Source organism: Halichoerus grypus, chromosome 2 (assembly GCF_964656455.1).
Source record: "Halichoerus grypus chromosome 2, mHalGry1.hap1.1, whole genome shotgun sequence".
NCBI classification, from domain to species: Eukaryota; Metazoa; Chordata; class Mammalia; order Carnivora; family Phocidae; genus Halichoerus; species Halichoerus grypus.
Window position 1 is genome coordinate 66283023 of NC_135713.1, and position 23673 is coordinate 66306695.

Sequence of the window (23673 nt, forward strand, 5' to 3'; positions counted from 1 at the left end):
TTCCTATTTCTCCCAGCCGGATTTACTGCCTCGCAAAATTTTTTTGCCATTAATTGGTCGCGGGAAACCCCGCCGGAGCCTCACCCACCCTCAACCCACACACACACGCAGGGAACCCTGGCCCGGCTCGCGCCAGGCCACAAGCACGAGAAATCATTCCATTCCCAGCGACCAATCAGCGCTCCGCACGCTGCCGCGCCAGCCAATCCAAGCAAACACACGTTGCCCTGGCCAACTTAGGCCACAAGCTCTTCGGTCGCACCCGGCGTCTGGCAGGGCACTTGGCTGGGGATTCGGCCCTCTTCCCCTGAGGGGCTTGGTGCCTTCCAATTGGCTGCGAGCAGCGGTGGCCCGTCGCCCATTGGCTGCCGCCAGCCCCGAGGGGCGGGGAAGCCGGAGGAGCTCTAGAGCGTCCGTGTCGCGGAAAGCCGGCAGTCTGGGGCGAGCCCGGCGCGCCTAGCAGCGTACCACGCCTCGCTTCATCTCAGGTAGCCGTGGGTGCGGGCGCGGAGTCGTGGCGGAAGTGAGACGGCCTGGAGGGAGGGCGATGGGGGCTTCCGGGGCGCTCTCCCGGGTGCGTTTTCCGGAGCGGCCCCGGCGAGCGGGGCTGGGGAGGCCGGCGTGGGGGGTGGTGGACCGCGGCGTCCGGGCGGGTGCAGCCTCCACCCGTGAGAGAGGAAAGGAGTCCCCAGAAGGATCTCAGGCTTGCACCTCGCCTCTCTGCACCGCTCACCAGTTTAAGGACTTGGATGCCTACTAGGCGTCAGTTTCTGCATCCGTTAAATGGGGAATGGGTAGTAATAACCTTGCTTCTAGGGCCATGGTGAAGATTCACCGAGGTCGCGTTCCTTGAAGGGCGCAGTGCTTCCTGATTCGTGGTAGATGCACCAACGTAGGGCCCCATCTGCCCACAGCAAGCTTTGACTGAGGTGATACTGATGATAGAGGCAGCGTTTTCTTGGTTTACTGTCGTCCAGCTTCCGTCCTTTAACTCATGTAATTCCTCAATAGAGTTACCGTTATCCTTAATGTGCAGTTAAGAGAGATTACCTGAGCTATTTTGGGATCAGGAGCCAGGACAAAATGACAGCTTTAGTGTGATGTCAGATTTTTTTATGTGAAGTCTCTTCCAGCTTGTGATCAACTTCCGGTGTTTTACAAAAGAGACTTTTAGACTCTGAAGGCAGAAGTCCTGAGTTGGAGTTCTGTCTGACTCCATCACTTATTAGCTGTGTGATCATGGACAAGTGACTTAGTTTCTCTGTTGGTACTTTCTCTGCAAAATAAGGATAATAGGATCAGCTTTTAAGGTTGTTTATGAAAATTAAATGAAATAATACAATTTAAAGTGGCCAGAAAGACTGATCACATAGTAAATGATCAATAAATGTTAGCTATTATTTTAAATAAAGGATTAGAGCATTAGGAGCTCAAACATTAACTTGGACTCAAAGCTGAGATATTATTAGAATTTAATATTGCCTTAACTGTTGTAAAAAGTCTCAACATTGTTGTAAAGCTGATACTAGAATAAGCTAAAGTGAACACTGAAACAGAGGGAAGGGCATTGGTCATGTTGTGGAAGTGGGCTTCCCTGTTGGATTCCTGCTATAGCCAGTCTCAAAAATGAGAAACTACTGTATTTGACTGAGTTGGAAAAGCTAAATTACAAATTCAAGATTGATTGGAAATCAAGCATATGCTGAAATTTTTATGTTAGGTAGATAATATAATTTAATTTACAAGGTCTTGGTTTGCATAACATCTTGGGGAAAATCTATGGCATGTTAAATTGAAGCTATTCACATAAAACCCTTATCAATTGGGACATGGAAGTTTAAACAATTCTGATAATATCTTCTTTAACAAGTAAATTCTGACTTCATCATACTACATAGGTACAAACAGATTTTTATGACATTCACTTTTTATTAGAGGTTAAAATGTTTATTATGTTTCATATTTAAAATAGAACCTATGGCCATCTCCCTGTGATGTAAAGTTGATGAAAACTGGAGTTGTCTTGGCCAAAGACTATGGTGCTGATAGATGGCCACAAGACAATTTCTGACTTTGGCAGGCTGCCCCCTCTACAATGGCAGCCAGTGTCTACACTAGTGATCATTGCAAAGAAATGGGCATAGAAAACACGAACAAAAAGGTTAGTTTAAAGTAAGGGAAAAAAATAAGGAAAAAAAAGTAGGAGAAAAAAATGAAGGTGGACATTACTGAGCACTGAGTAATAGCACTGTCAAAAGTATACAGCCTTTTTGAAGGAGCTGCTAGATTTTGATAGGATTAAATGGTACCTATTCTCTGATATGTAAGTGATGGAATTGGAGAGTTTCCTGTTGTAGGTGAAGAAAGGGAAAGAAAGAATTAGTAAGAGGGAGTTCAGAATAGTATTTAAAACATTTTCCTTACATTCTCCATAGGTGGAGATTGCAGTAGAGCATAGTGTATGCTTTCCTTTGAATTAATGGGAGTACTCTGTTTTATTAGAAGAGCATCAAGACCTTGATAATAACCCCATTAGTATTCGCTCCCCAGTTCTGGAATATATTTCCAGAGATATGTTATGCTTGCCCACACACAGTTGAGACAGTAACCATTATTCTCTTTTGGACTTAATCTTGATGAAAAAAATGCATTTTTGGAATGGATGAATGAACTGCCTGGTTAAATACTTCATTTGGGCTAAAAAAGAGCTTTCTGAGTTTACACTTATTTGTTCTCCTTCTTTCCTCCTCCTACTCCACTACCCTTAAAAGAGGCTCATTAATAATTTTTAATGTTTTAGCTTTGTTGTTGTTGCAGTTCAGAGTTTACTTAAAAGGTGGAATAAGTCAACTTTGAGAGCAAAAACATCCATATCTGTAGTTCTGGGACCTGGTAGATACTAGATGTGTGGTAAATAAAATAGTAGACTTCCTTGAGAAATTGCTGTGTTTAATTATGGCAATGGAATTTTTAGTCATTCAGAAGCTCAAGGATGATTGGTGTAAACAGGCTCATCTTAGATATCTTGAGGTCTTCCATAAGTGAGACTAGTAGCTCAATGTTATGCTCCTATGTCTAGCATGCAGTAGGAAGCCAGGAAATAAAAGTAGGAAAAATTCATGCTAGGAGCTTTGAGTCCAGAGGAGCCTAGGAAGGGAATCTTTGTCAACAGCTACAACTACTACAAAATAAAACAAAGGGGATTCTTATGTATGCATCTGTACTTGAGGATTGCAGCCTTATTTCCATAGAAGTTTGAGGCTTGACTTTTATTTCCTGGCTTCCTACTGCATGCTAGACATAGGAGCATAACATTGAACAAGTCACATTTCCTGTCCCAAAAGGTTTATAGTTAAATTGAAAAAAAAGATCACCATTGAGTAGTTACAGAGTTGCTGTGAGAAACATTGGTGGGGTGGGGGGGAAAATAACCTAGTCTTTAGGGGAGTCCAAGAAAGAAGAGTAGAAATTAGGCAGTGAAGCTCAGCCAGATCATAAAGGGGCCCATAAGCCATATTAAGGAGTTTAGACTTTATAGTAGTCAGTAAGAGGGAATGATTACTAAGGTAAGCACCTTAAAGATCCAGATTCTCATCTTTATAGGTAAGTTTTTATTGCTTACATTTGTGTAATGGATTTGTACATAGATAACATCTGTGATAATAACATTTTTACATTTCATCTTTGATTTCTATCAAGGAGATTTGAAAAAAAAAAAAAAAATCTTACCGGCCAACCACAGGAACCTGGCAGGCAGCCTTTGGGTTTAAAGAATATTGTTTAATCATAATGATCCCAGCAATAGATAAATTAGTTTTTCAAGTCTTCTCTAAGAATTTGTGTTTGTTTATAACAAACCCTTGATTAAGGTCATTGTACTGGCTATCAAGTTGGCAGTCTCTTGAGGGGAAATGAGATACTTTCCTGACTGGCACTTTTTGAATGAGCTCATCCACTTTTAGTCTATGGGTGGGATCTATATTTATTATATATTTTGCATCACTTACATCATTTACATAGATCCTAAATTCTATGTTATTGAATTTTCTATATATACTTTCCCATGTTTCCCATATTTTGGGATACACCACCCCAAAATATGCCACTTTGGAATAAGGATTATTTTGAGCTGAAGGCAATTCAGCAAATGCAGAAAGAGCTGTTTTCCCTCCCTCTACTGCCTGAAAGTAGGACATAAATTTCCCTTTGTGAAGGTCTTCCCTCTCCCCTCTCCTATACTAGGAGGAGAACAACTCATCACTGGAGGTAGAGTTGGCACCAAAATTGTCTGAACAAACTTACTTTACTACATTAACTTTCTTTTCTATTAATTTTGTCTTATATATTTACTTTCTCATAATTTACCACCCCTAGAATCCCAAATTCCTTTTCCTTTGTCTTGTCACTTTTCCGTAATTTATCACCTTTGTTAGAATGGTATAGAAGCCCTAAGTCTAACTGCTTTTTTTGGGTCTCCATTTCTTTCTTTTTTGTGAAGGCCTCTACGTATATAAAAAATAAAATATTAACAGCAAATAAAATTTGTGTGCCTTTTCTCCTGTTAATATACCTTCTTTCAGTTTAATCTGCAGGTCCCAGAGACAGAAGCTAAGAGAGTAGAGAAAAAGGTTTTTTTTTTCCCCTACAGTTCTATAACATCTTGTTTATCATTTTTAATGGCTTGTATGCTTTGTTCTATGCTATTTAAATATTGACTACAATATTGATTTATTTCTGTCATCTTTAGTTTTTAGATAGTGGTTCTCAACCCTGGCTGAATAACAGAATGATCAGCGAGGCTTTTTATAGAACCTAGGTTTTGGGGGCCTACTCCAGAACAGGCCCAGTGAATCAGGCTGTCTGGCAGTGGGCCCTGAAATCTAATATCTAAAAACAGTGTCAAAGAAAACCAGAGGCAGATAGAAGTTAAAAGTGGCAAAGGCAAATCTTACTCAAGAACTATTACAGTAGGGGAAAAGATACATCAGTATAAAATTACACCCTGTTCTGGAGGTGCCTGGGTGGCTCAGTCGGTTAAGCCTCCAACTCTTGGTTTTGGCTGAGGTCATGATCTTGCAGTCTTGGGATCAAACCCTGTGTCTGGCTTCATGCTCATCGTGGAGTCTGCTTTGGATTCTCTCTTTCCCTCTGCCTTCCACCCCATTCTCTCTCTCTCTCTCAAATAAATAAACAAAATCTTAAAAAAAAAAAAAAAAAAAGACTTGCACTCCAGTCTGAGTACAACAAGGACAGTGGGGATTTGTAGCCAAGGAGCAGGATAGGTGTCAATGGGTGGGAAATTGCTAAGAGGAAACATTAGAGGTAAGGGGGATTCTTGCTGAATGCAGAGCAGCATGATAAGATCAAGGGTAGGATGAGGAATTTTTGAGGGTGAGGGGTGTTTCAGTAAACTAGCTCAGCAGGATTCTTGCTAAAACTGAACTTAGGGGCCAAAGACAAGCCCAAGAACAAGGCCTAGTCAAAAAGAGGACTCAGAGGAGCCTAGGAAGGGAATCTTTGTCAACAGCTACAACTACTACAAAATAAAACAAAGGGGATTCTTATGTATGCATCTGTACTTGAGGATTGCAGCCTTATTTCCATAGAAGTTTGAGGCTTGACATTTCATTTAGATCTTTTCTTGATTTCCTTTTTAGTAATAACTTGATGGTTCTGTAAATTGTGCAGCTTTTCCCCAGAAGGATACAGAAGAAAAATTCTTTATTCTTTTACTGGAGTGCACCAAGGCACCAAAAGGACACAAAATCAAGACCAAACAATTCTTGTTTTGAAGCAAACACACTTCAACAAGTATTTTAGGGGCCTATTGTGTTCCAGGCAATGTTTTAGTTGGTGGGGATATAGTGGTAAATAAGGCAGTCAAAAGCCCCAGCTCTATTAGTTGGGGATGTGATGGTGAAAGGGTAGAATATAGTATACCAATAAATAAACAAGTTAATTTCAGATTGTGATAAACACTATGAAGAAAATAAAAGAAGGCTATAATAGAGACTTGCAGAAGGCTGTATTAAGATAGGAGGTTTAAAATGAAAGTTTCATTACAAGTTGTTTTTAGTCATGCTCAGATTTGGGATCTAATAATCCAGGCAGAGAAATAGCAAGTACAAAGCCCAGAGTCAGTGGCAAGCTTGGCCTATTTGGGGGGCAGAAAGAAAACCAGTAGGACAAGAATATTCTAGGCAATGAGAGAAGGTGGTGTGAATAGGCATCTCTTAATTTCTATTAAGGGTGATTCCTAGGCTTTGTCTTTGAGCAACTGGCTCAATTACCATTTTAAAAGTAAATTGTTGGGGCACCTGGGTGGCTCAGTCAGTTAAGCATCCGACTCTTGATCTCAGCTCAGGTCCTGACCTCAGGGTCCTGAGTTCAAGCCCTATGTTGGGCTCCATGCTGGGCGTGGAGCCTACATTAAAACATAAATAAATAAAAATAAAATAAATTGTTAAGATGGGGAAGACTGAGTGAAATTGAGGGGAGCCTGGGGTGATACCCATTAGGGTGAAGCTCTAAAAAGGCTTCTGGATCTGGGACTTTGGAGTTCTGTCTCTCTTCCCATTTCCCCTTCTCTCCAGCCTTTCCACATTTCAGCCTCAAGATAGCCAGAGTTTTTGCATGCTTGCATGTTGATCAAAGGCTCCCAGAGCAATTAGTCTAAAAGAAACCTGCAGAGCCTTGCATGGGCTTTTCTAACCCAGCCTAGGAAGTCATGCAGTCACAGACCACCTCTTGATGGGAAGCAATGTTTTTAAAACATCACAGAAGCTTTCATTATATCGTTTATTATCTTTAAAGTTAATAATCATTTCTCTTTAAAAACAATGTTGAACAGTAGCTTATCTTTGGAATTATTAACGATATATAAAATTATGAACCATTTGTTTATGCTGTACTGATGGTTCTAAAAGTCTTCATATGACCTCCTTCCTTACACAGATACCTTACTGAATCCTATAACGCTTTATCAAATGATACAAAATATTGAAAACGGTGCAGTTCTTCAAACTTTTGAAATTGTTCAGAGTTCTGTAACCCTAACCTGAAAGGATGTATGAACAGGTTTCTAGTTGTGCTTGTCATTAGTTTTCTAGAATGAGTCCTAAATCTGTTGGATGTTAAATTAAAAATTTAATGGCTGAAACTCTAAAGACTTTTTAAAAAAATTTATTCCTTGTGTATTTATATTTGTCGTTTGGAAACAGCAATATTTTTTTCTTTACATTATCTAGAATTCTATAATGTATTTCTTTTTATTATATTCCTTTAGAAAGGGAACTAGGATTGTAGTTTACTTTTATATGAGTGATTTTAATAACTTAAAATGTGTGATACTCATCCTTGACTAGGTGTTACTCATCTTGGCAGCTTTTAGGGAAAAAAACCTATGCCCAGGTCCTACTCTCAGAGATTCTGATTAGTTGATTTGGGGTGGGATCCAGGTATAAGTATCTTTTACGGCTCCCCAGTGAGTCTATTATGAAGCCATATTTGAGACTCACTGGTCTACTGCTTCAAATTGTGGCATTTGCTGATGCTCATCTTTGTCTTTGTAACAGAAGAAAAAAATGGAAGGCCTGCCTGATGCTGCTGCTTTTGCAACTAGACTTAAAAACACTCTCATCCAGTATCATAGCATCGAAGATGATAAGTGGCGAGTTGCCAAGAAAACGGTGAATTATTTAAATTACTTATATATGGCATTTATCTTCTATCTAGTGAGATGGTTGATGACTTTCAAAATGGTAAGGGAAAATAGGGACCATACTTTGGGTGGATGGCAGGATAGATAATTAAGATAATAAAGTCGGTGGTTTGACATCTCACCAAGGCAAAAGCAATAATCCTGCACTGATTTCATTACTGCTTTAGATATTGGACATGAGAATAGACTCTGGCAACACGAGCCTAAAGAATAGCTTCTAAGGTCAACATATAAAATATAACATGTACTGATAGTTTGAAATAGTTCCAGATATTTCAACAAGCCTGTGAGGGTGGCCAGTTAGTATTCTTTTCTACTGGTATGACTTGTCCAGACTATCACAAGGCTGAGTGTTGACAGAGCCAACCCTATAGGACCCAGGACTCTTCTAGTGAAGTACTCTAGCTAGTCTGATACTCAGAATTTCTTGGGAAATGAACAGAAAAAAGATGTAGGGACTAATTCAAGGTCGCACTGTCATAATAGATGTGAATTGTTTGATTTTAAAAAAGATATGAGCAAGTTCAGAATGAAATATTTAGCATTCCTCTTGTCTTTGTCTAAATGTGTCAGTAATGGTAAACAGATAAGATTGGAGTGAGGCAAATAATAATGGCTGGTGCGGATCTTAACAAGGTTTGCTTCTCATTAAGCTACTGAGAAATCTGTTTTGGACATCCGTACTTTAAGCAAACTGTGAAGAACTTTAGGATACAGAAGAAAATCAAATATGGATCATTTTGATGGTATAAGTGACTTTTATGTATCTCTTTGAATATTTACTTAAGTTTTAATGCAAAGACTGATGTTCTATAACTTGAAATTGTCAGTTTTATATCCAGAGTTCCACCTAGGTAATGATTTATGCCCATATACTGTTTGTTATTTTTCCAGAAAGATGTAACAATTTGGAGAAAACCCTCAGAAGAATTTAATGGATACCTGTAAGTAAATTCTTGTAGTTTTATGTAGCTCTTAAGACATTGCCAGACTTCATATATATATATATATATAAATGATCACTAAATCATCATTGTCAGTAAAATTTGACTTTTAAGATTTGTGAATTGTGTAAGGCTGTTGAATCACAGACCTGTACCTCTGAAACAAATAATACATTATATGTTAAAAAAAAAAAAGAAGAAGATAGTAGGAAGGGAAAAATGAAGGGGGGGAATTGGAGGGGGAGACGAACCTTGAGAGACTATGGACTGAGAAACAAACTGAGGGTTCTAGAGGGGAGGGGGGTGGGGGGATGGGTTAGCCTGGTGATGGGTATTAAAGAGGACATGTATTGAATGGAGCACTGGGTGTTATACGCAAACAATGAATCATGGAACACTACATCAAAAACTAATGATGTAATGTATGGTGATTAACATAATAAATTAAAAAAAAAGATTTTAAACTTTCTGAAGAAGCATATCACCTTATGAATTCAAAGCCTTTAAAGTGTCCATATCTCTTGTGGACTGAGTTGATAGTAAGGGAAATCATAAATAATGATATCGAATGGCCATAAAAATCTTAAATTTCTTAGCACAGTGTATCCCTTCTAATATTCTTCTATATTTACTTAGTGCTGTAGCATACTTTAAGAATTTATCTTAAAGAAATCATAAGAAAGATAATAGTTAAGTACTTCTCATAATATTAAAAATTACAAACGACTTGAATAATCAATAGAGATGGTTAAATTTTGAAACGTGATACTTTACAGTCTTTAAAAACTATGTTTTCAAATATTAGTTTAAAACACAAGAAAATGCTCAAGCTGTAAAGTGAATAAAGCAGAATATGAAACTGCATGTAGAATTGTGCGTTGACTTTAATTTTTATGTATTAAAATATTTTTACTTAACACCAAATACACACCTTGAGATGGCTGCTTTATAGGTGATTTCTATTTCCATTTTTTGATATTTGCATATAGTTGAACATGAATTATACTTTTCACCAGAAGGAAAAAATACTGTTTTTTAAAGCTAGTAGAGAGACAGTTGCCTTGTGTAATTGGAGTGGAATGTTCATATCCTTGGGACTCAGTCCTTTTAAAAATGAAACTGTGGGTCCCACTTACTATGTGTTCTCAAGTATAATACCAAAGATAGCATTTCCAGAAAGATGAGTTATACAATATTTATGACAAGGACCAGGAAACTAGAGTTGTGGATTAAGCATTGTAAGCAAGTGTGAAGTTAATCCTTTAGATAACTGATTCCCAGTGGGGATTGAAAAGCACAAAAAAGTGCCAAGGGAGCATTATGCTTGGTGATTTGAGGGGACTTCATTGAAGAGCTAGTATATGAACTGAGCTTTAAAGCAAGAATGGGTTATTTCTTAGGGAATGAAGGACGGATTCATATTCCAGGCAGAGGGGATTGCATCTACTACATAAACACAGATGGAAAACACTCTAAGGAGTTTGTTTAGGGAAGTAGAAGTGATGTTTGTATAGCTGGAGCATAAAGTATGAGGGTAGGGAGAGCATGTCTGAAGGATTTTTGAATTCTAAAGTAAGGAATTCAATATTGTGCTTACCTTTGCTCAACCCTTACTCCCACCTCCCAGGTCGTCAAAGATTTTGAACTTAATCTGATAGCACTGTGAAAAATGGAAATGAGCATGGAGAGTTTAGAGAAGAGGTTTTAGCCTGGGAGTCCATGGCTAGCTTCTTGAAGTTTCCTTAAGATCATAAACATAATTTTGTGTCAATGTTATATTCCTGGGAAGAGATCTTTGGCTTTTTTTCAGAAACTTAAAGAGATACATGGTCCAAAGAGCTAGAAATGGTTGCAGTGTTGAGTTGGACACAGAGTGCCCAAACTAAGGACGTAGCATGAGAGTTGAAAAGAGCAAGCGAATGTGAAAGGGATCTAATGGTGGTGGTGGTGATGATAACTAACATTCATTGAGAGCCAAATATTGTTCTAAGCACTTTACATCTAGGAAGTCATCTTGATAAAACATGGTGACTTTTATTCTGACTATTGAAATGGGATCAAGAGAAAAAAGGTCAAAAGTTGAATCCCAGATGTCTAATTTGGGATTAATTTGTATTGCCCCATTCCCACCCTCCACCCCAAGTTTAGAGAACAGAGGAGGGAAGAGCAGATTTAGGATGGGGGAGACAGTGTAAGGTTGAGCTGGAAATACTTACAAAATGATAAAACAGCTTCAGATGCTTTAAAAAAAAAATCTTTTCAAAAGACCTGCCCAAAATGTTACTGATAGAGTTAAAGCCAATCTATCTCTAATTTCTTCTCTTTTCTTTTGTCCCCAGAGGTAGCTACTGTCTTAAAGTGTGTATTCCTATTTTATACTTTGACCACATATATATATATGTGTGTGTTTCCTTTAGTAATTTGCTTTTGATTTTTTCCATTTAATACAGTGTTTTTTTCAGGATTTAGCCATGTTGTTACATGCAGAGCTATTCTTTCACGTTCATATGAAAATATTACGATGTGTTCAGCTGTGTTTGTAAATTTTTAGGTTGTTGACAATTCTTCCTTATAAAATACAGTGCTATAGTAAACTTCTTTAGTATATGTCTCCTTCTGTACACATGTGTGATTTTCTTTGGGTATGTACCTGGGTCTTAAGGACACGCATCATTCAACTACTGTAGACGTTGCCAAATTAATTGCTCTCTAAAGTGGTGGTAGCAGTTTGAGAGTTCTCATTCCCTTCCATTCAATACTTGTTATGTTTTTACTCTGCCCGTCTCAGGGATATGAGATGGTATCTTGTTAGTATTTACTTAGTACGAGTGAAGTTGAGCATCTTTTCCAAATTTACTGACATTTCCGATCAATCTTAACATATCTTTTGTCCTTATTTTCTTTGGATTGTCTTTTTCTCATTGGTTTATAGGAATTAATTATGTATTCTCTATAATAATTATGGCTGTTTATATGTGTTGCACATACCTTCTTCCAGCCTATGGCTAGTTTTTAAAGAAATTACTTATTTTGTCATTTGTGGTATGCGAGTTTTTAATTTTACCTGTCTTGTATTATTTGTGTTTTTGTTTGTTTTATGTATTCAAGAAATCCCCCTGTATCCTGAGGTCACAAAGATGTATTTTTCTCAAAGTTTTAAATTTTATGTAGTGGTCTTTAGTCTGTCTGGAATTAATTGTTTTGAGTGGTGTCAAGTAGTGATTCAGTTTTTAATTTCTCTTTAGGGTAAGTACTGAATCAAAGCGCCATTTATGCAATAGTACATCCTTTCCCCACTGATACTTAGTGCCACCTTTGAAATATGTCGAGTTCTGATACTATTCATGAGTCAAACCTCTGTGTGCTATTCCTGGGTGACCTATTTTTCTGTTCCTGTAAAAAAAGTTTTTGAAAGTCAGAGTAAAAATATGTGCATACTAATAACATGTTAGAGCCTGAGAAAAGAATAGCATACAGAATAAATGAAGCTCGAGTGTTGTATGGACTGTTTTCGGCTGCACCGTAACATGAAGGTACTTTCCTATGTTCATGATAACATAATTTAGCCTTCAGATCACTTGTTAGATTTGAGGGCAAAGAGTACATTCTGATAAAGTAACTTAATTTATCAGAAAAACTGTTGGGATTTATTCCCTTTAAAAAAAAAGCTGTATTAACTTTTACTCTTTTTGAAGTTGGCTCTGAACTATGAGGGCGTGCTGAAATTTTTCATACTAATAGCATTTGACCTTAATATTTTTTCTCCAGTTTCAAAGCCCAAGGTGTTATAGATGACAATGTCAATAGTGTCATAGACCATATACGCCCAGGTCCCTGTCGCTTGGATTGGGACAGCTTAATGACTTCAATGGACATTTTGGAACACTTTGAAGAGGTATTTATTTAGAAACATTACTTCAGATTTTGGGTGTGTGTGTGTATGTGTGTGCATGTGAGAGAGAGCATGTGAGTGTGAGCATGTGCACCTACTTGTATTCATTGTATTCATTGTTTTGAGAGTAAGTAGTCGTGGCAGAAATCTCAGGGGAATCCTTTCTGCCTTTTAAAAAGCTTGAGTTTCCTCGTATTAATGAGTATTAGTCAGAACTGCGTTTGTTTTACACAGTAGCTCTACCCTTGCTGCTTAAGAAAACTGTCAGCTCTTTAATTGTAAAACTTAAGTTGAGATTCTGAAATCTAAAATTCTAAAAACACCACCATCATATTCAGGTTTCTAGGTAATCGTATGTAGGTTTTTCCATTAATGTTAAGCCAAAATCAAAGACCAAAAATAAAAATGCCACCTTGGGCATTAGAGAATGATGTAACCAAAGTGGGTTGTCCTCTTTTTCTATTTTTGTTAATTCATTTTTCCCATGTTTGAATTTCTTTATTGAAACATTTGGTATTTTGGTCCAAATATTTGTGGATTTTTATCTTAAACACCTATAGTCTACACCACCTACTTCCGTGTTGAGTATCATATAGGATACAAGGCCACTGCATTGAGTTAGAGATTTAGATACTGGGTAACTTACCTCTTTGTATTTTAATCATAACCTTATTCATTCCCATACAGTGGCCATGAGGTTTAGACTAGAGATCTAAACCTATCAGAACCACTGTAAGAATTATTATTAATAAGAATTATAAATACATTTTAAATGAATATTAGTTTTTTACTAAGGGTTAATTTATGATATATGAGTCCATATATGTTTCCTAAGTAGTAACAACTGTCACCTCTTCTCTTTCAGAATTGCTGTGTGATGCGTTACACTACTGCGGGTCAGCTTTGGAATATAATTTCCCCGAGAGAGTTTGTTGATTTCTCCTACACTGTGGGCTATGAAGAAGGGCTTTTGTCCTGTGGTAATGATCTCAAAACCTTATACTTTCTTTTCATTTGTTTTAAATATTTGAGTTTTCCCGGCTGGATGTTTCTATGTGAGATATATTTTCAGCCTTCACACTTATTTTATAATCACTAAGCTTTGCAAATGCTACATCACAGGAATTAAAATAACAGTATCAAGAAGGGTTTTGAAATCTTTCTGGTTAAGTTTTTATTCTCAGTTACATGGCATCCTCCAGGTCACAGCTAAGAAACAGGAATCACGTAGCTGCCTCTGAGAAAGGGATGTAGTAAGCAGATTAAGTCACTTTCAGAAAATAGCTTCTTAGTCATATCCATAGAAAAAATAGGCATGGTGTGTTAGAATATTTTTCCTTCCTTGAGCTGTGTAGTATTTTTTTAAAAAATGAAAAATACTGCTATTAGAAGGCTCCTGCTTCCTAAAATATATCTATAGGTAAATCAGTCTTTTTTTGTGTATAGTATATACTCGAGTTGGCAGTTGTAGGTAAATATCTGCTTGTTTACTCTTAGCCAGCCAGTACCAAAGTTGGATGTGGCGGTGCCTTTAGGGAGGAGTGGTGGTGCCACAGTTTTGATTTTTGGCACCTTGAGGCCTGGATGCTACAGCCAAGATTCATAGTTTCCAAGGAGTTACCAAGATGACATAATGTTACCTATTCTGATGGGATTGGAACTTTCCCCATTACCTCTAGCCCTCTGTCAGAATTCTACTTGGTAATTATCTTTTTCATTCTTCTATGGTCACTCTTGGGGCTTAGTTTTCATCTACATGAGTAAGAAGAAAAAAAATTATTATTTTATTATGTTAATCACCATACATTACATCATTAGGTTTTGATGTAGTGTTCCATGATTCACTGTTTGCGTGTAACACCCAGTGCTCCATTCAATACGTGCCCTCTTTAATACTCATCACCAGGTTAACCCCTCCCCCCACCCCCCTCCCCTCTAGAACCCTCAGTGTGTTTCTCAGAGTCCATAGTCTCTCATGGTTCGTCTCCCCCTCTGATGTCACCCCCTTCATTTTTCCCTTCCTACTATAAGAAGAAAAATATTTAAATGAGAAATCTGATAATATGATTGTATGAGAGTTGTAGACTAATCTCAGTCACTGCTATTAATGGTGTTATTTTAAAATTTCCTTGTAGGGCTAAGCGTTGACTGGAGTGAAAAGAGACCAGAATTTATTCGTGGATATAACCATCCTTGTGGTTGGTTTTGTGTTCCACATAAAGACAATCCACACCAGAGTCTTTTGACAGGCTACATTCAGACAGATCTGCACGGGATGATTCCTCAGTCTGCGGTAGATACAGCCATGGCCAGCACTTTAGTCAACTTCTACGGTGATTTACAAAAAGCCCTACAAAAGGCATAATACATTTAAACTTGTAGTACGATAGTCCCCCAAATCAACTTTTTCTCTCAGCTGCATGGGCTGTGAAAATCATCCTTTCCTCTCTTCTGTGTAGCCTATAGAAAAATTTGAGATGATTTGCTGGTTTATTTTGTTCCTAAAGTAAATAGTTATCTAAGAGAGGGCATTTCCATTTTCTTAGACAGTGACTTCCACACTGTTTGGTAGAGCAGTGTGTCTAAGCATGGAGAGTATGACAGACATCCATGAAGATGTAGGTATACTTCTTTGACCTGAACTCTTAAGAAACTGAATACTGCCTCAGTATGAATATTTTGGCTACTTGGAAATTAGAGAAAGCACAAGCTTCATGTTGTTAGTTAAAATCACCTGTTTTAGAGTTTTAGGAACATTTTCTAAGTTTTAACTATTTTTGGAAGCTAAATATTAGTGCTTTACTTTTGGTATGCTCTGTGAATTCACCAGTATCTTGGACTAAAGAAAAAACTATATTTTATAAAGGTGAACTTCATTGTCAGGTGACTTGTACTACTTTAAGTATTGAAAAAATCAGAAATAGAAAAAGAATAGATACAGTAGTATAGATACAATTCAAATACAATTGTTTTGATACCTAGATAACATTATTTTGTGGATATCTTTAAAAATGTATTTGTATCTTTCTGTGCGTTTCTTTTGGAAGGCCTAAAAAGCATTTATGCATGGATAAAACAGTACAAAGAACTGCCAAATATGTGCTGGGGACACCAATTGATTGGATTGTGTGAACTGGTTGGTGGTACCCTATATTCACACAACAGCAAATTGTCTAGAAATCAAATTCAGTGAGTGTTTTGTTCATGTTTTAGTTTTGTTTTGTTTTTTTAAAATAAGCCCTCAAGAAATAGCTTTTAATTCTTAGAAGTATGTGATATTCTGTAGGAAAATAATCAGATTTTCAGTCTTTCTCATTTGGTCCATGTTCACATTTCAGTTTTAAAGTATCACTCACCTCATAAAGTATTACTAAGTACATCATAAACATTCACAGTTGTGACATAACTTCAGTCTGGAACTTTAACAAATACATTCATAGATTTGTCCACATGCCTGGATGAGTCATTTTATAACAAGCATGGACTATAACAGGTCCCTTATTCTGTGGCTGCCTTAAATGAACATTCCTGAATGATTTTAACATTCCAGATGATTCTTTGGCTTTTGAATAACCACCTGGTTTACTTCTAAAATGAGACCTTGAGGCAACTCAGTATATCCATGCAAATGTTTGTATTTATGTTTGTGTGGGCACACGTCTTGAAATCTTATCTTTCTGTTCAATGTGAGTTCTTTATGTGGTACTTACAGTATCCATTGTTTTGTTTCTTCTTCTTTTTTTTTTGATTAATTTTTGTATACTCTATATTTTATATTCTAGTATTCTGTCTAGGATGGTGAATGCCAGCAGATGTCCAATTATACGGTGCCCAGATTGGGTGAGGGATTTGCGATAAGATTGCCTGAGCTGGGTGCTCTTGTTGCCTGAGCTGGATACCCCTAAAGCAAATAAACTGTCCACTCAGTGACTCTAATGTTCTCTTTGTCTTTTTCAACTTATACCTCCAATTAGTGACTACATAATCCACTGCTGAATTGGACCCATTGCACATAAAAGGACCTTCACGGAAAAACTTTTGTTGCAATATTGAGTCATATGATAGATTGAAAAATAATATTTGAATCACCTGAAATTTATATGCAGCTTCTAGATGGCACTTTAGATCTGCTGGGCTCTAGTTGGCACTTTTTTTTAAAAAACAGCTTTATTGAGGTATAATTTACACGCTGCACAACTTAACTGGCTGGAAGTATACAATCCAGTGACTTTTGAATACATTTATAGTTGTGCGGTCATCACCACAATCCAGTTTTAGAACATTTCTATCAACCAAAAAGACCCCTTTTGCCTGTTTGCAGACTCCTATCTAACCAAAGTTTAGCACAGTTGCCAATATACAGAAGATGAAAAAGATCAGAGTAGGTTTTATCTGGTTTTGTTTTTATGCATAGAGGCATAGTTGATTCTAAGCTCAGGCCTTTTGTGGTAGTATATTAAATATGTTATCTCAAATACCGTAATTATACAAAAATTTAATGAATGGGTTGGGATTAATATTAAACATATAATTGAATCTGCTATTTCTGTAGCAGTGCTATAGAATAGAAAAATAATGTGAGCCATATACTATGTAATTTAAAATTTTCTAGCAGTCACATTAAAAAAGATAAAATGAAACAGCTGGTGTTAATTTTAATAATATAATTTATTTAACTCAGTAGATCCCAACTATTACCATTTCACCATGTAATCACTGTAAACACTCATTAGGATAGTTTACATTCTTCTTCTGTACTAATTCCTTGAAATCTGGTGTGTATTTTACTAATTTGGGTTAGCCACATTTTAAGTTTGCATTATCCACATCAGGCCAGTGGCCTGCATTGAATAGCACAGATCTGTAGTATATGTATTAATTTGTCTTTTTATAATATGAAGTAATGAGTTTCATGGAATTACTCTCTTAAATACAAAATGTTTTCTGGTCTCTGGAGCCTTCAGTGCTTGCTAAGTGGGGACTTCTGAACATTAGAAATAAATTAGTTTGTAGTTGTTAATAAAATAAAAATTATAGCCAAAAAAACTTTTCCTTTAAAGATGACCCCTTTCAGAGGGCAGTGAATGAAACAAAAAAATATAATCTGCCTTGTTAGGTGGTTGATTATTTTCTCTAGCTTATAGCTAGTTTGCATCAGAAACCTATTTATGCAGGAAATATTAGCATAGTACTGTTTTCAGTACATGTTACCTATTTTTTTAAGGACATAGTTTCATACAAAAAATCATAAGTTATCATTAAGTGATACTTTTGCATGAAGTTTTAGTTTGTATTGATAACCCTTGATTAACCTTTGAAGTTTAATGCAATACTTAGCAAAAATAATTGTGGGAACTTAGTGTCTGCAGTGATGTATAATATGAACTGCTAGAGTGTCTTCATTTTACTGTTCATCAAGGTTGGATGTATTTGAAATTGTAAATCTCCCAGTAAAAATAATTTTCTTTCTTTTTCTCTCTCCTCCTTTCTTTACTAACTGAAAGGCGTATTATCAGCACTCAGGTTGAATTAAATTCACATCTCAAACTAAAAATTCTGCAGTTGAGGTTGCCTCTGGAGAAGATAGGAAAACATTGCACAATTTAAGCCCTTAATTGTCTATTGAGCTTTTGGGTATGAGTAATTTCCTTTGATGTAGATAGAGCTTTACCTATTGACTCAAGAGCACACTGGCGCCCTTAGAATCAGTGGTTAAAATCCAGATCCTTTTACTTACATGGATACTGCTGCTCTCTCCACCTTATGGATAAATTTTGAAACCCAGAGAAGTTAGGGGACTTTACCAGGTTTCCATCAGAATGTGTGTCAGATAATCACTTGTCTGGTGTATCTCCATTGCCTTTCTTACTTAACAGCTTCTAGAAGGTGGGATCTGAGCATACAAGAAACATAAGAAGTTGGAATTTTAATTTCTTCATTATTTTGTTGTTTCCAAAGATTTTACATGTATAAATAAAAGTTCATCTCATACAATTCAATAAAAGCTATACTATATATAGATTTTATTTTTTAAGTTTATAATTCTTTTATGAGCCAATATGTAAAACTCGAACCTTTAATAAACTAAAAGCATGTTTTAATATAAATAAACTGTGTATTTATTTTTAAATTGCTATGAAAAATATCAATAAATTACTAGACACTCTTATCACTGATATGGTCTAAGTTGCTTTAACCTTCAATACTGAAAAATAGTTTCATATGTGTGAACTTAAAATATGTAATTTAACTTCCTATATTCTTACAAAAGAAAAATATAAACTGGAAAATAACGATTAATAACTCATCTGCTAACCTCTCAGCAAAGCCTCATAGAATATTAGCCCAAATACTGCTGAATTTTGATTTGCTATTATGTAGCCAGGATGATGATGAATGTGTTCTTCCCTTATTACAGCAACATATACACAGGGCTTACTGTACACATATTTAAATAATTGTGTTAACTTGATTAGGAATTGTGATCATTTCATTTGAAGCTGAAGAAAGCTGGAAGTGATGACACAAAGAGACTCGATCTGTGTTACCAGAAAGTAACTATGGATGCTGTGGGCAGTATGCAGTAGAAAATATGACTATTAAATGGTTTAAACAAACTGAGTTATCTTTCTCATTTAATAATGAATCTGGATATAGGTAATTTAGTGTTTATCAGTTCAAAGATGTTAGGGCCAGAGTCTCTGCAGTTCCTACTTTTCTCTCATAATGATAAGGTGGATTGACTAGCCCTGAAGATTACATGTACATTCAAGTCAAGAAGCAGGTGAAGCCTTGGCACCACTCATTGGTCTCTTTTATCAGGAAAGTAAAAGCTTTCCCAGAAACCTCCACTAGCTTTCCTTTCCAGTAGTCTCTGCCACATGACCACCGTTGCTGAAAGGGTGGTTGGGGAGGCAAGCATAAGGATTTCCAGCCTTTTGAAGAGAGGGATGGTGATGAATGGCTCTTTGGATAGCCAACATAGCATCTCTTAGGGGATCAGCTCTGGAAAGTGGGTGTAAAGCTCCTTCAGATGTCAATAGGAAACTGATAGACTACCAAAATAGAAATGAAAATAGCCAAGTAGTCATTCGCTTCATGAAAAATTTATTGGACCTCTTTCGTGGCAGACACTACGTAGCTATCCTTAGAAGTGATGGAGCCTCCTCTGTACCTTGTCAATTAAGGGCTGGTGTCACATGGCATTTAACATGAATGACCTTTGTTTCCATTACCCCATAATATTTTCAGAATATATAATAGGTATGATTATATTACAGATAATATAATAATAGAATATGTTATTTTATTCCTCTGGAGCAAAGGGTCCACTACCGACGGCTTCTCTTAACTATGAGATGACAGAAAGTTGCTGGAAAACAGGAACTGCACATGTGTCCCAGGAGGTGGAGGGTGGAGCCGTGCTCCCTGTGTTATCAGCTGTACAGGTAATTAGGGGGCTGTACTGTTCTGCTGGTAAAAATAACGGTGGAAGCATAGCGTAAAAATACTAACCGAGGATTTTTATTCCTTATTTGGATAGTATTCTTTTTCAGGAGCTTTACATTCCTACTTCGGTTTTGCTTTTGTGACATCCCTTAAATACAAAGCAGCTGATTTTTTAATTCAAGGAAGTGGTCTAGAGATTGTACAAAACCAGGTTGAAATAAAAAATGTGTTTATATAGTTAAAAAACGGACTTGCAGATGGGAGAGGTTTTTGTTTTTCTCTAGCATTTCCCTCAGTTGAGAAGTCATTGTTTAGGATAAGTGTGTCTTCTCAACAAAGCAAGGATTTTGGACCTAATGGTAGTAGCAAGCTACAGTTGTGAGAGCAAGCCCCTTCCCCTCAGATATTTCATACAAATGCTTGCTCATTGAGTGGCCAAGCTCAAGACTCACAGCTCTTTTTACAACTCTTGCAATCAGCTTCTTAAGAGTGAATGTGCACTTTTTTGCCTCTCATTCTCAGGTCCTGTAGGTTTGCAAGCATCATCATGCAGTGACCACTAATACCATTTGGTCCAGCAACTGGCAACTCCACATTAGGATTATTTCCTTAGGATAGATGTTCCCCAATACAGAAAAGGCTTTATGTAGTATTACTGAGAAAAGAAAAAGAATTGAGACTGAATCATTATGCAGCTATCATAAATGTTTGCGATGATTATATAAAAATGGTTGTGCTATAGGGATACATTGGTACAAAAAAAGTTATAATACGATTACAAGTCTGTAAGAAAAAAGTCAACTAATGCTAGAGAAAAAACAACAGTGCTTGCTTTTGGAAGGTGTTATTATGGTGATTTTCTACTTTTCTGTATTTTCAAATTTTTATAATGAAAAATCAGTTTTTCTATGAAGTGCTGCATTTAACTTTTATCCAGTGAACTGACTTTCTAGCAGTGAGAGCACTAGGTGAGGAGACGGGCAACCCAGATCTGTTCTCTTCCTTGCCACGAACTCTGACCTCCGATAAGTCACTACCTCCCTGGGTCTCACTTCTCTTTAATAAAATGAGCTTGTTGGATTAAATGATGAATAAGGTCCCCTTTTAATTTTAATAATTTTAGGACTTTCATGACATCACTGTATAGTGTTTAAAGATGCTATGAAACTCAAAGTGTAATTTTATCTCAGAGAATGGGAAAACAGTTCAACTCCCTATTTCACAGGTAAGGAAAATGTCGATCGTGTCACTCTTAAATTGTAGTAACGCTTCAAATCACAGAATGCAAACTTTTGGTGGGCTCTTCGATGATTTATTATCATACCATACATGCAAATTGCTTTACAGATTTCGCAGCAGTAAGGAATATGCTTCTTTTGGCATGCTCTGACATAGCTGGGTGAACTTAACACAAAGTAACATCGGCCCTCACTAAGGTCAATTTCAACAGTCTACCAACATCCATTTTGCCACATGTCACATATTCTTCGTTTATGTTCCTAGGAAACACCAAAAAATGAGCATGTTTAGTCATTTAATCAGGTTATCCAACCTGAGTCCAAGAAGAAGCAGTTGTCTACGGCGTGCATGTCCTCTGCCCCAGGCTTTGGGCAGCGGAGAGCACCAAGGACTCTGTGTCCCATCTGGGAAGCAGGGACTCACGGTCAGTCACTGCCACTGAAGAATAGGGACGCTCAATCAAAAGCAAACGGGCATGATTTTGATGAATTCTCTATAAACATTTTCTGTATTTACATTATGGCCTAGGTCAGCTTACATGTTTATCTAAAAATATTGTAATAGATCTCTGTATGAAGGAGTCAATAGCACCATTTTGACAGATTTTAGAAATGAAATGTTCACAGCTCCTTTTGCAGTACTTTGCAGTCAGACGTTGGGAAGGCGGCCTGTGACCTTGGCTGTGTAAACTGAAATTTTTATACTGTATCCTACATGCACTTGTTTCTAGCTAATAGCAGTCTAAACTATTGGACACGTAGGTTCCCTGTATATAACGGTATCCCATCAATCGAATCCTCCATGCTGCTCTGAGCTTATGTCCCTTGAATCCAGGAAACTTTCAACAACCGAGAAGTACAAATTTTTCCTCTAGGAAAAACGAGACAAGACATACCAGCTCATTTCACAAGCCTGAAAAACCCTGGTAGGAAGTATTCCTTTCTCAATGCCTGCTAATTTGGGTTTTCTGTGCACTCACAGTAGCTCTTAGCTTCTCTTCGTATCTCTTAAGACAGTATCTGCCTTTGCTGCTTGTCCATTGCTTGGATCATAGTCAACCTTTGTCCCTTCTTTGTCCCAACCTTTGTTGTTTCTTTGGCCCCGAGGAGTCCTGCAGCCATTCACTACTCACAGACAGTATCTGAGACAAGCCAAGTGGCAAGACTACTAGAAGGATAGATACTGTGTAATCTGACTCTAGTTGGTAAATATTTTTTAAAAGTAAGTTTCTCGGAGGTCAAATACTGCCTGCCATGAGTGATAGAAAAGGGGATTTACAGAAGGCTGTGTAAAGAACCAAAGGGGAGGGAGAGGTAGAAGAGAGATTGACAGGACCAGCTTGATGTCTGGGGAAAGCAGTTGTGAAAATTTCACATCTTGTTGTCTGAGACTTAACTTTTTATTACAAGTTGTCTTGAAGTCTAAACGTTCAGGTGTGATTTATCGCAGTGGGGATCGCCCTTTCAGGTCTGATAACTTAAAAGTGAAAATAACTATGACAGAAGGAACCTTGACATGGGCCTCTACTGGCAGAACTCCAGCAAGTGGTTAGGTGATTTTCTAGAGTCCCAGGGAGTTGTTCAGATACTGGAGTTCTGCAAAGCTTACTCAGAAACCACTCATTGTTTACTCTGCTTTGTCAGTGGAGACCTCGCCAGTGCAGTTTTTGCTTTTAGTGACAGAGGCTTTGCTTCAACGGGTGACTTGAAAAAATGTCTTTGATGTGTTGGGTGATTTTTTATTCTACTTAAGAATGCACTGAATTAGCCAATCTCCATGTAGGAGATCCCAGAGGGCTAGATGCTCTGAGGAAATGCTGCACACTTATCTACCCAGAATAAGAAAGGAGGTCTAATTTAAACTTTGCACACGATCCAAGGCTTTTCTGCAGACTTAGTAACATTTCCCTGTAGAGGTTAGCCTTTCACATGGGTGTTGCTCCTTCACCACTGGGCCTGGCATTTCTCTGCTCTGTAGACTTGTCAGCCAGACCTGCCCCCTTCTTCCTCCCTCCCTGCAAAGAGTCTCCCCATCCTTCAAATCCAGCCTGTGCTCCCATGAGGCTTTGCTAGATCATCATTACAGGCAGAAGGGAGTTTCTCCTTCTTTCCATCCCTAGAGGATGGATTAGATGTAGCACAGGCTGTGTCTATACACCTGTTTTTTCTCTCCCAGCTGCAAAGCTCACTCCTAGAGGGGAGCCCACTGGGCTTAATTCATCTCTGAACTCCTTCATCGTACATAACTGTTTCTCAGTGAAAGTTTACGGAGAAAATGGGTGCCTGGGAAGTACTGGGAAGCTTCAGAATTGGCACATCATTTCCTTAAAGTGTGCTTGTGATGTAGGTCTAATATCCCCTAAACTAGTACTACTGTTTAATGTCTGGTTCTGAGAGGAAACTTAGCTATTGACTATGGTCTATTCATTT

General features: G+C 37.5%; 1 protein-coding gene across 4 annotated transcripts; it reads left to right on the forward strand.

The window, feature by feature from the left end:
• Positions 1–253: 253 nt before the first annotated feature.
• Positions 254–17602, forward strand: STARD4 (StAR related lipid transfer domain containing 4). Of its 4 annotated transcripts, none has more exons than XM_036065758.2 (6): positions 254–488; positions 7575–7688; positions 8615–8664; positions 12433–12559; positions 13422–13536; positions 14692–17602. In XM_036065758.2, the coding sequence occupies exons 2-6, from the start codon at positions 7584–7586 to the stop codon at positions 14919–14921; spliced, it is 627 nt and encodes a 208-aa protein (XP_035921651.1). In that variant the 5' UTR covers positions 254–488; positions 7575–7583; the 3' UTR covers positions 14922–17602. The 4 variants fall into 4 exon arrangements, with proteins under 4 accessions (XP_035921651.1, XP_035921656.1, XP_035921655.1 ...); XM_036065762.2 differs by lacking the exon at positions 254–488 and adding an exon at positions 8374–8466; XM_036065763.2 differs by lacking the exon at positions 7575–7688 and having other exon boundaries at positions 257–488.
• Positions 17603–23673: the final 6071 nt, after the last annotated feature.